The sequence below is a fragment of the Orcinus orca genome, chromosome 16, assembly GCF_937001465.1.
Source record: "Orcinus orca chromosome 16, mOrcOrc1.1, whole genome shotgun sequence".
Classification (NCBI taxonomy): domain Eukaryota; kingdom Metazoa; phylum Chordata; class Mammalia; order Artiodactyla; family Delphinidae; genus Orcinus; species Orcinus orca.
The window spans coordinates 7,055,082-7,069,614 of record NC_064574.1 but is presented as its reverse complement, the minus strand read 5'-3'; the positions used below and the strand labels follow the sequence as shown (position 1 = coordinate 7,069,614).

The 14,533-nt window shown below is 44.2% G+C and overlaps 1 protein-coding gene across 2 annotated transcripts in view; it reads left to right on the top strand.

The window, feature by feature from the left end:
* Positions 1-216: 216 nt before the first annotated feature.
* RTF2 (replication termination factor 2) overlaps positions 217-14,533 on the top strand; it is a 40,289-nt gene continuing 25,972 nt past the window's right edge. Inside the window, exons 1-5 of one of the 2 annotated variants that reach the window (XM_004282298.4) lie at positions 217-386; positions 4,086-4,180; positions 5,021-5,114; positions 6,848-6,987; positions 10,592-10,670. In XM_004282298.4, coding sequence (XP_004282346.1) covers positions 318-386; positions 4,086-4,180; positions 5,021-5,114; positions 6,848-6,987; positions 10,592-10,670 — 477 coding nt within the window. In that variant the 5' untranslated portion in view covers positions 217-317. The remainder of the gene's footprint in view (positions 387-4,085; positions 4,181-5,020; positions 5,115-6,847; positions 6,988-10,591; positions 10,671-14,533) is intronic. The other variant, XM_012537626.3, reaches the window with a different exon arrangement.

The window sequence follows — 14,533 nt, the reverse complement described above, 5'->3', positions numbered from 1 at the left end:
TACGGACGTCTGCCCAGAGTCAGACAGGCTGGGGCCCGACGGGCTGCCGCGAGGGAGTGGAAGAACGCTCCGCACCCTGCTTCGCACTCGAGGCCCATTCAGCACTTTGCAGCAGCTCCCGCCGTGGGGCCACGCCCATCGCCCAGCGATGTTCTCCATGGCAACCAGGGCGGGGCAAAAGCCCCACCCCACCCCCGCCGCGTTGCGACGGGCGTTTTGCGTCACTGCGGCGCGCCGGAAGTGACTGCTACAGTCGCTAGGCAGCCCGGAAGTTGCGGCTGTAGGGGTTTACTTTGGACTCTGACTCCCGGCTTGCGATGGGTTGCGACGGGGGAACAATCCCCAAGAGGCATGAACTGGTGAAGGGGCCGAAGAAGGTTGAGAAGGTCAGTGACATGGGTCCAGTGGGGCCCGGGGGTAGTGGGGCACGCGGACGCCCCCAGGGGGCGAAAAGAGGTGGGAGGGGGAGCCAGCGGGTTTCCACACGCAACTGTGCTCATTTATCCCTTTCAGAGAACTCAAGATTAACCACAGTATTAATAACGGGCCTCTATTGAGTGCGTGTTGTTGCTATTCACCCGGCAGTGCGCATAATATGGGGTATCTCATGTAATTCTCAAAACAGCTCTACGGGTACATACTGTCAGAAGACATGCAAATTGAGGCTCAGGAGGAGAAAGTTGTAAAGCTAGTAAGTGGCAGAACCAGGATTTGAAGTCTGTCTGCTGCTAGTAACAGTGATACAAATGGCTGCTCTTTGTTGAGTTTTGTACACACTAACTTCGTTTTCTCAGTGAAGTCTTCTCAAACCGTTACCTATGAGATCAGGTCCTCCTCTTTTTTTTTTTTTTTTCTCTGCTGCGCTGCGAGGTATGTGGGATTTTAGTTCCCCGACCAGGGATCGAATCCGTGCCTCCTGCAGTGGAAGCGCGGAGCCCTAAGCACTAGACCGCAGGGGAAGTCCCCAGGTCCTCCTCTTTAAAACTATCTAACAACCATGTAGACTGCTTTCAGGTTGGTTAATGTTGATCTCAGAGGATGGTAAGCTCCTGGTGGCAGAGCCTGCACCTTTTACCCCCTCTACAACTAGCACAGCTCCTGGTGCAGTAGATGTAGTGGATAAATGAATGAGTGAATAATCCCTAATGCTCACCAGTAATTGAGCAAATTATGTATTATAATTTCCATGCTACTAACAGGGAAATTGAGTCAGTAGCGTGACCAAGATCATGCAACTGGTAGGTAATGAAGCCAGGATTCACATCCAGTTATTCAGGATTTCAAAATTAGCACTAGTAATTACTTTTTAATAATAGAAGGTGTGTAAAGTACCTAATACAAGTGGCTGGCACATTGTGGATGGTCCATATGAGTCTCCATTCAGCAGCCAGAGAAGTCTTTTTTAAAGATAAACTCCACATATCAACTGTATTTAAACCACTCCAGTGGTTTCCCATTGTATTCAGAAAAAGAATCCCACAAGACCCTGTGTGGTCAGACAGGGTCTGATGTAATTACCTCATCTTCTGCCCTTCTCCAGCCCTTTCATTCTGTTCCAGCTACACAGGCCTTGTTCCTCAACCTGGAGTATAATTTCCTCAACCTGATATGTTTTTCACTGAGATAGTCATATCATTTGGGTTTTGTTTTTTTTTTTAACATCAATCAGTTCTTTACTCAAATGTTATCTCAGTCCACTGTAGCCAAAATACATCTCACTTCTGATCACTCTATCGTGTTCTGCTGCTTTATTTTTCTTTCTTTAAATAAAAATTATTTATTTATTTATTTTGGCTGCGCCAGGTCTTAGTTGCAGCATGTGGACTCTTAGTTGCGGCATGCATGCGGGATCTAGTTCCCTGACCAGGGATCGAACCCGGGCCCCCTGTGTGGGGAGCGTGGAGTCTTACCCACTGGACCACCAGGGAAGTCCCTACTTTTCTTTATAATGATTATCACTATATTTGTTCTTGTCTCTTTTCTATATGGACAGGGTCCTTGTATGTTTTATTTCTGTGACTCCTGTGATGTGTCTGCCACACAGTAGACACCCAACAAATATGTGGAATTTGAGAGTGAATGAATACCCAGGAGGATGGAGCGTACCCTCTAATCATACCAACATGTGCAGACATTAATGCTGGGTAGTTACCACTTGTGTGCGAGGCTTTTACCCAAAGAGTATTCAGCTCAGTTTTGTTAACTTGTGCCCAGAGCTGAAGAAGTAGCTTAATGAAAGGCTTGGCAAAGAATAGGTGTCAGAAGGGGATAGAAAAGAAAAAGGGTGATCTGAAACAACTAGAGTGCCCAGGCAGGATGGAGTTTTATTATCCTTATTCACTCAACAAATACTTATTAAGTGCTTACCGTATACACCATTCTAGGCCCTGAGGATGCAGCAGGAAACAGAGTCCAGCCCTTGTAGAGCTTACATTTTCAAATAGGTAAATAATAACATTTGTTGATCACTCATGTGGTATGTTGGGTCTGGCCCAAAACATTACTCAAATTTGATACCTTGCCCTGAAAAGAGTGACCCTAGAATAAATGTTTTCAGAAGTTTTGGGGGGACCAATTTTTAAATTCCTGGGCAAGGAGTAATCTGGAAAGTAGATCCTAAACTTGCTGAACATGGCTTTTTATTTTTTTAAATTGATTTTTTGTTAGCTGCGTTGGGTCTTTGTTGCTGCGCGCAGGCTTTCTCTAGTTGCAGTGAGCGGTGAGCAGGGGCTACTCTTTGTTGCGGTGCACGGGCTTCTCATTCCGGTGGCTTCTCTAGTTGCGGAGCACGGGCTCTAAGCGTGGGCTTCAGTAGTTGTGGCTCGCGTGCTCTAGAGCGCAGGCTCAGTAGTTGTGGTGCACGGGCCTAGTTGCCCCGTGGCACGTGGGATCTTCCTGGACCAGGGATCGAACCTGTGTCTCCTGCATTGGCAGGCAGATTCTTAACGGTTGTGCCACCAGTGAAGTCCCCTGCCTGGCTTTTTATCCTAGCTCCTTGGTCTGCTTATGTGTTTGTGACCTTGACATGTAACTTAACTTCTTGGTATGTCAGTTTCCTCAACTACAAAGGTAAAAATCCTAACTCAGAAGGTTTTATGAGGGCTAAAAGACAAGTCACTGAAACTGCTTAGCACAGTGCCTGGCACACAGTAAACACTTAAGTAGTTGTTCCTGCAAAAATTAAATTTAAGGGAATTTAAAATTTTTTCTTCCTGTTTTCTTTCAAATGTGCCATCCTGTTACATTATTCAGGTTTGACATTTTAGGAAGAGGAAAGAGTGGGACATGGAATATTAAATAGGAGAAAATATCATTTGAGGGCTCGGGAAGGTCTCAGATCTGGATCTTTATACTGTGGGTAATGGCTTGATATGCCACGTAGTGAGCAGTTGGCAAAAAACACTTCTGTTAAATTGCTGATTTTATAAAGAATTATACAGTCTGTGCTGAACTGTTTTTTTTAAAAAATGCCTATCTTCTCAATTCTTTGTCCTTAAATTCTGCTACAACTTTGGAGCCTTTCCCATTGTTAGGAATTAACCTGTACTGCTTGTTTTTTCTGTATGGCCTTCCTAACTTACTGTTAAGATATAGATATTAATATGTAACTAGCATAAGCAATATAATGACTTGATGTGAACTGTTTCTTTGTACATGTCATGTATAGAGAGGCCTTTATTTGACGTAGTGTCGGTTACTTGTGACTTTTTAAATCCCAACTTCGTGTGTCACTATCTTTGATTTAAAACACAAAAATCGTGGGACTTCCCTGGTGGTGCAGTGGTTAAGACTCCGCGCTCCCAATGCAGGGATCCTGGGTTCAATCCCTGGTCAAGGAACTAGATGCCACATGCTTGCCACAGCTAAGGGTTCGCATGCTGCAACTAAGGAGCCCTCGAGCCACGACTAAGGAGCTGGTGAGCCACAACTAAAACCCGGCGCAACCAAATAAATAAATATTTTAAAAACAAACAAAAAAATTGTCACAGTGTGGTATTACTGAATAAGCCTTTATATGTGGAACTGTGGACCATGCGTCTTTCAGAGGTGAAAATTAATTTACAAGATTTTTTTTCTTTTCTCAGGTTGACAAGAATGCTGAGTTAGTGGCCCAGTGGAACTATTGTACTCTAAGTCAAGAAATATTAAGACGACCAATAGTTGCCTGTGAACTTGGCAGGTGTGGTTCCTTTACTTAATGGAGACGAGTTTTTATTAAATGATCTTAAAAAGAATTTTAATGTATAAATGCTGTTCTTGATTCATCAAATGTGAATGATCTCCAGCAAATTTGTGAAGCCTGGGTTATCATTCCCTGTCTCAGAACATACTTCTGCACTTTTCTATTCCGTTTGGTTTATTTAATCCATGGGTTGAAAACTCAGGGGCCATTAGGAGTTAAGTTATAAAGATAAATGCATGAAGGACCCATGTGGGGTCAGTAGGGAATGGTGAGGACTGGGGGAAACTGGAGAGTTCACATTCCTGTCTAAAAGGTAGCTGCAGGAATTCCCTGGTGCTCCAGTGGTTAGGACTGACTCAACGCTCTCACTGCCAAGGGCCCAGGTTCAGTCCCTGGTTGGAGAACTAAGATCCCACAAGCTGTGCTGCACGGCCGACAAAAAAGGCAAATTAAGGGTAGCTGCTATTCAGTTCCAGCCTGTTGTTACAGTTCAAGATTGTAGACTGATTCCAGAACATATGGTTGTTTTTTTTTCTTTTTTTCAGGGAAAGTTGAAAATGTGTACTTTTATATTAAACTTCCCAATTTAAAAAAAGCCTTGTTCAGGTCACATTCAGTCCTCAGACTGCCAGTTTGTAGCCCTTTATTTAAACTAGTTTCTTTCTTTGTATGCTTTGGAAATGGTTGATACAGGATTAAATTTACTTTTTTTTTAGGAGTGCAGGGCATTTCTATTATCAGACGTAAATGACTTTGGATTGTACTCAATTTAGTCTCCTTCCTTTGGGTGAAGGTTGATTATTGCCAGAATGTTTTGACTGATCTTTATTGTTGCAGACTTTACAACAAAGATGCCATCATTGAGTTTTTATTGGACAAGTCTTCTGAAAAGGCTCTTGGGAAGGCAGCCTCTCACATTAAAAGCATTAAGGTAAGACAGGTGATTCTGAAGTGCTCCGGCGCTTTCAGTGGTTAGGGTTTATTTTATAGAATTCATGTAAATTTTAGACTGAACTTGGAAATTTGGAATTCCAGTCCCGCCCAGCCACCTAATAAAGGTGTGATTTGGGGCAAGTCACTTGAAGTCCAAACCAGAAGTCCTCACACCCGTACTTCCTGGATTATAAATCTGTTGTGAGTTCATATGTGGGAAAGAACTTCAAAACTGTAGTATACAAGTTTCAAAACTTCGAAACTTGTATATTGTGCTATATAGGTTTGGGGGGGCATTATTTTTATAGTTAAAACTCAGCCACTCGAATTTTGGTTTGGAAGACACTTTTATAGAATTAGAGATTTTTATAGGTGGATAACTATTCAGTCATAGTGGTTATCTCCTGCTGATTAGAGGTTCTGAAAGTTCTTTCATAAAAGTGGAAAAACAAGCTTTTTAGTAAAGGAAGTTTGTTGAGAGGACAGAATCTTTCAAATCTGGTCAGTGGGAGAAATATCAAAGTAGTGAAGAATTTGAGAACCACCAAGCTTGACAGGTGAAAACACTCGCTGTGTATGACAAGTTGAGGCCTCATGGCTCGTCAGTGGGGCGCTGAAACTAGGTCCAGAGCCCCTGACTCCCAGGCTAAGGCTTTGAGTTTTTTCCTCCTTCTGTTTCTTTTTAAAATTTTTTTATTATTATAATAGGCTTTTTGTTTGAGTTCTCGGGGTAATTACAGAATATGTTTATTTCAGAAAAATTAGTGATTCTGAGATGTAGCTGTTGGTAGTGCTGTAGAGGTAACCATGCTGACTGTTGCCATTGTTTCCTTGGGAAGAGAATTCATTTCTCAAAAACCCATAGTAGCATAATTATCTTATCTCAAAAATGCGATTATCACTGAAATTAACTTATACAAGTCTATACTTAAAACGCAATATATAATGTATGTGGCTGAACTTTTTTAATGCAAAATTTTTTTTTCCAAGAAATCACAACTGTAAAGACAAAAGGATTCACATAAAACAATGCAAAGGTTATTATTACTGCAGTTAATAGTCCACAGACACTCTGAGCAGAGAACTTGATGAACACACAAGCAGGAAGCCGACCCCGTGTGTGGTGGCTTTCCTTTCAAGGTGCTCAGCTGCTCTCTGGAGTGTTGAAATTAAATGGTGCGGTTAAATATGAAGAAATGCTTCAAATGCTAAAGTGGGGCTGTTAAGTCACTCCTTGTAAAACTGAATTTTGAAAACCGGAACAGCTGGATCTTGGAGTGTGACAGTAATCTCCGGCTAATATTCTGCCTTGGACTCATTAGACCATGGCCTCACAGATTTTACCGTCTATTTATCTGTTAAATAAACGTGGCTGGTCAGTAATATGAACAGCCTCAGTGAGGCTTCATCAGCCAGGGAAGAAAGTGTTCCTTTCTGGATGAAACTAATACAAAGCTTTCTTCTCTTAGTGGGGTAAATTTTCATGTCTGAAGTTACTTTGCCTTATATAGCAAAATGCTTGTAAAATAGAAATTAATTATTTGCTAGACAGTGCATTTAAAAAATTTTGTTTTCTATCACAACTTATGGTTTAATTTTATATCCATGTTAATTGATGTTAAAGGAAAGTAGAAAAAGAGGTTTGGATGGGAAGGGACTAGAATAATAATTAAGGCCAAAGATGATCCATTTGTCAAAGGAACTCTTAAAATATTCATGTTTTTTTCACAGAATGTGACAGAACTGAGGCTGTCTGATAACCCCGCCTGGGAAGGAGATAAAGGAAACACTAAAGGTGACAAACACGATGACCTCCAGCGGGCACGTTTCATCTGCCCTGTTGTGGGCTTGGAGATGAATGGCCGACACAGGTCAGTAATGGGCGTGGGCAGATGCTGTGGAGTCTGGGTGAGTAATCCCAGTGCTGTTAGGATCTGTGCCGAAGCTTAATAATCACACGGATTTCTTTAAGGTGCCTTTTGGTTTGGGTGGCGCACAAGGCATGTTCATTCCCTACCAGCCACGTGTAACGTGGCCTCTTTGTTGTGTGCGGCTTTCTGTTCTTGAGGTCAGGAGAACCTAAAGTAAAGAGGGAGTTGAAAAATCTGTCTTGTGACACTTAGGAGACTTGAGTTGAGTTCTTTGGTCTTCTCCTATGGGAAAGAAAGTAAAGGACAGATATTTCCCATCAAACAAATCCCATTTCCTTAACAATTGCTTAAAACTCTGCAGTGGAAACGGTCTTACAGAACGTGTGGTTGATCGGTCAGTGAAAGGCCCGGTTGATGATGATAACTTGCTTTGAATTTGTAGCTAACAGATCCTCTGGCTAGAGCACCAGAAATCTTAAGCTTGAGATTTATATTGCAAATGTAAGTAAGTAAGTATATTTCCCCCTTAAAAAAATACGAATGTCGAGTGGATTAGTAGGTGCCTTTTTATAGGATGTCTCACTTTGCCAAAGCTTTAAACTTCTTTCCCACCATTTAGAAATATCTTTAATAGCTGGTAGTCCAGACTAAATTTCACAAGAGGAATATTCTGGGGAATGAGATTCATGTACCTAACCTTGTCCTACTTGTGTGTGTGTGTGTGTGTGTGTGTGTGTGTGTGTACGTACACATTATTTTGAGGTGAAAGTCATAACATTCACAATCTTTTTAAAGGGTATGTTTCAGTGGCATTTAGTACATTCTCAGTGTTGTGCAACCATCACCTCCATCTAGTGCCGGAACATTTTCAGCACCCCAAAGTAAAAACCCCCTACCCATTAAGCAGTCCCTCCCCATGCCCCCTCCCCCCAGCCCCTAGCAGCAAACAATCTGCTTTCTGTCCAGTGGATTTACCTATTCTGAATATTTCATATAAAATAGAATCACACAATATGTGACCTTTTGTATCTGGCTTCCCACTTCTTTTTAAGAAAACCATGGTTCACCCCCAAAAGAGGAACTTAGCAGAAACAGACTCAACTCTGGCGTCTTGAGCAGGGGTTACCTGTAGCCTGTTGCTCCAGTTGTGGCTTCCCCCAGTTTTTCCCTTTCATTTGCTGGTTAATCTCTTCTCCTTTTTCTCTTCTCGGTTAATTGAGCTTTGCCTGTTTTGGCTTTGCCCTCTTCCTGTAAATAGGGCCTCCACACTCAAAAATTGATTTGGGGGTTAGTTTGTATATTTAATAACGTTTGTATAATAAAGATTTAAGTGTATAGAAAAATAGAAATAGGTTATTGGTATAATAAAAACATTTAGCCTTTGTTTAAAGAAAAACCAGTTCCTAAGTCACTAATACTTAGTAAGCATTCATAAAGCAGGGTTTTTTTTAAGTCCTAAACAACATTTAATGAATATTAGTACAATGTTATTAATTTGGTTTTCATTAGAGCAATCTGCATCTGCTATAATCCCTAGGATTAAAAGTTTCTATGGAGAAATTAGAGAAAGTTTCTATGGTGAAAAGTTTGGAGAAAGTTTCTATGGTGGTATTTTTTAGAGGAACATAAGAAGTAAATGTGAGGGGCTTCCCTGGTGGTTCAGTGGCTAAGACTCCACGCTCCCGATGCAGGGGGCCCGGGTTTGATCCCTGGTCGGGGAACTAGATCCCACATGCTGCAACTAAGACCCAGCACAGCCAAATAAAAAAATAAATAAAGAAGTAAATTAAAAAGAAGTAAATTGTGAAAGTGCTTTTTGCACCTTTGCCCCATCCTAGCCTCCAGTGACAGCACTGTTAGCTGTTCGGTGTCTAACGCCCCCTACAGACCTCTGCAACCCCAACACACAACACACTTCCCTGCACCTCTGCAAGAGAGACACAAATAGACATGTATGCTTCCCACCGGCATGGAATCATATTACACATATTTTGTAACCTTATTTTTTTCTACTTCTCTGTCTAATTTAAACATTTTCTTGGCCATACATACAGATTTCCTTATTCTTTTTTTAATTTATTTGGTTGCATCGGGTCTTAGTTGTGGCAGGCGGGCTCCTTAGTTGCAACTCGCCGGCTCCTTAGTTGTGGCAGACAGGGTCCTCAGTTGCGGCTCGTGGGCTCCCCAGCTGTGACACACGAACTCCTACTTGCAGCATCATGTGGGATCCAATTCCCGGACCAGGGATCGAACCCAGGGCCCCTGCCGTGGGAGTATGGAGTCTTAACCACTGTGCCACCAGGGAAGTCCCACCTTATTCTTTTTAATAGCTGTGTAAGGGTTCATATTTATTTAACCAGTCCTCTGTTGATAGGCATTAGGTGGCTTCCTCTTCTTCCTTGCTGTACTACACAACTTCATAAATACATACTTGTGCATGTGCACACTTGTGGGCATGTTTCTGTAGGAGAAAGTCTGCAGAGTGATGCTTTACCTGATACTACTGCCAATTGTCCTGAAATGTTGTAGCCACCCAGCAACACGTGCCTGTTTCCTCAGACAGTTTCCAACTGGATACCTTCAGACTCTTTCATTATTGCCTGATAGGTAAAACACTGTATGTCCTTGTTTGAAATGCATTTCTGTAATTAAAAGTAGGGGTTAAGCATCTCTTGTGTGTTTTGGCCATTTATATTTCTCTTGTCAACTGCATGTTAACGCCCTTTACCCATTTTTCTATATTGTGTACTGTTGCTTTTATAGACCTCTTTGAATATTCGTAAACTCTGAACCTCATATGTGTTTAAAATATTTTCTCCCTGAGTTCCTATTCTGTCTTTTGACTTTTTATGGTGTTTTTAAAAAAATGCCTTTATTTATTTTTATTGATAGAGTCTTTTTTCCAAAGGATTATTGCAAGGGGGTAGGAGTGGAACTTTGGCCTATGTTTGTGGTTTTAATTTCAGCACACAAGTTTCTCCTCTCTCTGAAAAGTAGAGCTTTTCCTAAGTGACTAAGAAAACTTTCCTAAGCTGAAATGGCGTAAATCGAAGAAGCAGTTACCCTTAAGACACATCTTGCTAGCAGATGCACAAAATAAATAGGGATAAAGCACAGATGGTCACAGACACAGTTCAAAGCTATGGCAGCTTGACACTGAGATGCTGAATGTAGTTCCTCTAGAAGGAGCTTGGGGTGCGAGCTGCCTGTATAACAGCTCACTGCAAAACAAATGCTGAATGCCATTTTTTAGTTCTTGCCATTTTTCATAAAAGCAGAAATCCACTTTGGATTTCTTTCCGTTAGCAAAAATAGGTACTAATGTAGGTCTTTCGTAAAAATGAAGTGGCGTAAGGCACACTTTCAGAAAGCGGGGTGTGTGTGTGTGTGTGTGTGTGTGTGTGTGTGTGTGTGTGTGTGTGTGTGTTTTAAGTACTTTGTTTAGGACACACTGATTTTTTTTTTTAATGGAATCACATATAACCATTTTTTTCTTTGAGGTTCTTGGCCTTTGTGTAAACAAAACAAATGTTAATTGATAAATGTGGGTAATGATTTTTGAATTGTTATTTAAGTCATTCTCCATGTTGGATTATTTCTCCAGGTTTTGTTTCCTGCGGTGCTGTGGTTGCGTGTTTTCTGAACGAGCCCTGAAAGAGATAAAAGCAGAAGTTTGTCACACGGTGAGTTGTTAACATACATCATTTGTTCCTTCCCAGTAGCTGAAGAAATCAGATGGTTTGGGGTCCCCCCTCCATGTGTCATTTCAGCATCTTTCAATTCTTTCTGAAACATGAATCTAATTAGTTGCTTCTCTGCTTAAAACCTTTCTACTCCCGTCCTTGCCGGAAGTAGAGACTCAGACCGCCTCTTGTGATGTGTCCCTGCCCGCCTGTCCTCTCCTGTGCCTTTGTCCCCTCCACCGTGACCTGCCAGCGGGAGGGGTCCTGCTCCCCGAACCTTAGTTCCAGAGCCATTGCTTCCTGTGTGAACCTTGCTGCTGTCTCCTTCCCTGCTCCCTGGGCACCTTATTATCCCACTGATCTCATCACAGTGTAATTGCTAGTTAGGTGGTGCTTTCCCTACTGGACCATGAGGGTTTCTTCTTCTAACTCTTTTTTTTTTTTTTTTAAAGACTTTATATTTTTTTTGAGCAGCTTTGGGTGCACAGCAAAATTAAGAGGAAAGTAAGGGGTTTTCCCCGTACCCTCTACCCTCACAGGTGCCTCCCCCATTATCAGCATCCCCCCCCAGAGTGGTGTACTTGTTCCAGTTAGTGAGCCTACGTTGACACCCCATCATCACCCACATCCCCTTTACATTAGGGTTCACTCGTGGTGCTGTACATTCTGTGGGTTTGGACAAGTATATAATGACGTGTATCCACCATTATAGCCTCACGTGGTGTATCTTCGCTGCCCTCGTGATCCCCTGTGCTCCGCCTGTGAGTGTTTGAGAGCGAAGGCAAAGCTCGTCCATCCTTCACCCCGCCAGCCTTGTTCTCCCCAGGGCAGGTCGCACGTCCTCAATAGATGCTCTCGGGAGTGAGTGAACCCATCACGTGAGGGCGTGCCTGCTCAGCTCACGTGAGGGCGGTGCTGAGGGCTTTGTCCTCACGGGGTTGCTGCTGCAGCCTGGGACATCTGTGTCTGGGTGTTCCGCCGGTCCGTGGGGAGACTGGCATTTACTTTAATGTCATGGATACCAACAACTCCTGGCTGCATTTTCACGCACATTAATTCTGCTTGGATTTCCTTAGGCCTCCCAGTACTGTTTCTCCCTGTTGTGAATTATTCTTTGATCCAGTAGCTATTGTGGAACAGCTGCCATGGGCAGTACCGTCCTAGGCACGTGGGGTGGCGTACATTGTAGATAAGATTGATCCAGTCCCTGCCTTCATGGAACCCACATTCCAGTTGGAGAGAGAGACACTCAGGTAACCGAGCAAGGCAGTACCGCTTGTGACAGCTGCCAGGAAGGAAGCGCAGAGGGTGAGGTGCCGGAGGGCGAGAGGCCCCCTCAGCGGTGGTCGGCGGGGGCGCCTCTGGGGCTTTGAGCTAAGACCCGAGGGTGAACGGCAGCCAGCCAAGCGAGGTCTGAGCCAAAGCTCAGAAGTGGCGGAGGACTTCGCTAGTTGAAGGAGCAGAGAGTGCGGTGGATGGTGGGGACAGGAGAGAAGTAGATGAGGGTGAGGCAGGGGCCACCTTCTGTAGGGCCCAGGTGGCTGCGCTGGGGCTTGTGGATTTTACCCTAAGAGCAGTGGGAAGCTGGGGACAGCTTTCGGCCAGGCCGGATGTACTTTAGTTTCAGAACGATTTCTCTGTAAAGAAGTCAGACGTGGAGGAGGATACGCTCAAATGTGATTCCATTTATTTGAGACTCAAAAGACAGACAAAAGGTGATTGGTAGTGAAGAAGTCAGGGAGGGGCGTGGAGTTGTTTCCAGTTTGGGGCGATTACGGATCAAGCCGTCAGAGAATTTGGAATCTGTCTCATTAAGCTTTTGCCAAAAAAAGAGAAATTCAAAGAATGCATTCAGGAATTGATTCATGTCGTTTATTGTCCAGTATTTATTATGTCTCCTGTGTTCACGACGATGTTACAGGTGTTCCCAGGGAGGATGGGATGTGAAGGAATCAGTGCCTGTGCTCAAGGAGACTGCAGCCGTGCAGGAATCAGGTTACATGAAAAATCATATTCTGTTTTGTTTTTTGAGGCCAGTTGCCAAGTGGATGTAAGGATGCTACTGGAGTTGAAGGGCCAGAGAACTTTCTGGCTGTGCTGGTGAGAAATGGCTTTATGGGAGGAAACATTTGTTCTAGGCCTTGAAGGCAGAGCGTGTTCTCACAGGTCAGGCTTTCCCAGAGAGTGGGACATGGCTGCTGGCATAGGCGAATTGGTGTGAGGGGTCCACAGACAGGACCCCAGACGCCCCTGTGAGACATTGCACAGCAGGACGGTAGCTCCCATTCTGGCGCACCTTCTGCCTGTGTGCCTGCCTGCCTTGTGGAGGAAGTCTCCGTTTGGTCCTCGGATGGTTTTAATACATCTCACTGAGCTCCCAAGAGAGAGCGGACCTTACGCTCAGAGCTTTGGCAGGCAGGGCCTCGAGAGATATGTTTGTGTTCTCTGCATTTTTATGCTTTCTTTACATTTATGGCAAGGGGTACTGTTTTTATACATATGGTATGAATATAAAGTCAACATTTAAAGTAAATTTAAGTAAAAACAATGGGTAGATTTAACGAAAAATATTAAGATACTGACGGTACCTTAGGCAGGGGAACGCCTGAAGTTTGAGAGACGCCCTTGTCAGTGATGGTGGGTGCGCTGTGGGCAAAGGGAATGTGTGGGAGAGGAGAGCAGCCGTCACACTCAGGGGAGGAAGTGCCGGGGCAGCCTGTGAAGATGGGGCCTCAAGATGTAGTCCTGCCCCAGCCGCTCAGGAGCAGGGAGAGGCCAGAGATGTGAGTCAGACTGCTGGCGGAAGCTCTGAGTGCCAGGCAGAGGGGCAGCTCGGGGGGCGTGCAGCAGGCGGCCCTTGACGCCTTTGCAGCAGCACAGCGCCTGGGGAGCAGCAGGGTGTAGGTCTGTGCAGTATGGGCAGAGGGAAAAGACTAAACAAGAGCAAGAATCTGACAGCAGGTGAGGAAAAGGAGCCTGAGAGAGAAGTATCGTGAAGGAAACGGCTCAGCTGGCCTGGGCTTCCTGCGAGCAGGAAAGGAACCTTGCTCGCATTTGTTCTGTGTCCAAGTGTGTGTGTGTTTTCACAGATAGTGCGTGAGGCGTTGTCTGAGTGTTAGACACATCCGCAGGCACACTGAGGAAATTTACTTGAAAGGATATAAATATGAGAAGGTGGGAAATGAAGCTGAAATTTATTAAAGCAGCCAAGTGTCCTGAATCGGTGGTTCCCAACCCAGGCTGCACTATAGAATCCCCACAGTGGTTTGCTAAGTTCCCACTCCCCACCTCAGACCCCTCGTGAGAATCTTCAGGGTTAGTGTGGAGCCCGCACGGAGTTCCACTTTTATATAAGCTCCCGGAATAATTCTAAGGGGCAGGCAGGTCTGGGGGACTCGGGGATCGAAAGCAGTCAGGCTTCTTTCCCCGACCCACAGGGATAACTTTCTTAGATTGGCGTGCAGTTGTCCTCTTCATTGGCTGACCTCAGGCATCCGTAACCATCTTGACAGACTTGAAGCAGAATAGGAGTGTCTGCTCACAGCTCTGCAGAGAAGTTGATTTTATTTCATGGAAATGCAACATTGCAAGGGAACTCTGAAATCATTTTGTTGGTGCCTGGGAACAAAGTGCTAGTAAACGTCTGAAAGTCTACGTAGAGCGCTTCAAGGGAAAGGAAGGAAGTAGGAGGAAAGGGGAAGCAACTGCATCAGGATTGCGCAAGAAGCCAAGACCAGTTGAGGACCGGACACCGGCTCCTCCAGCCTCCTAATGGGGGCTGCCAGGGCTGTTGAGACCACCTGCAGTCAAGACAGGACCCTGGCTGGAGTCCAGGAACACCTCAGGGACAAAATTCTCTTAAA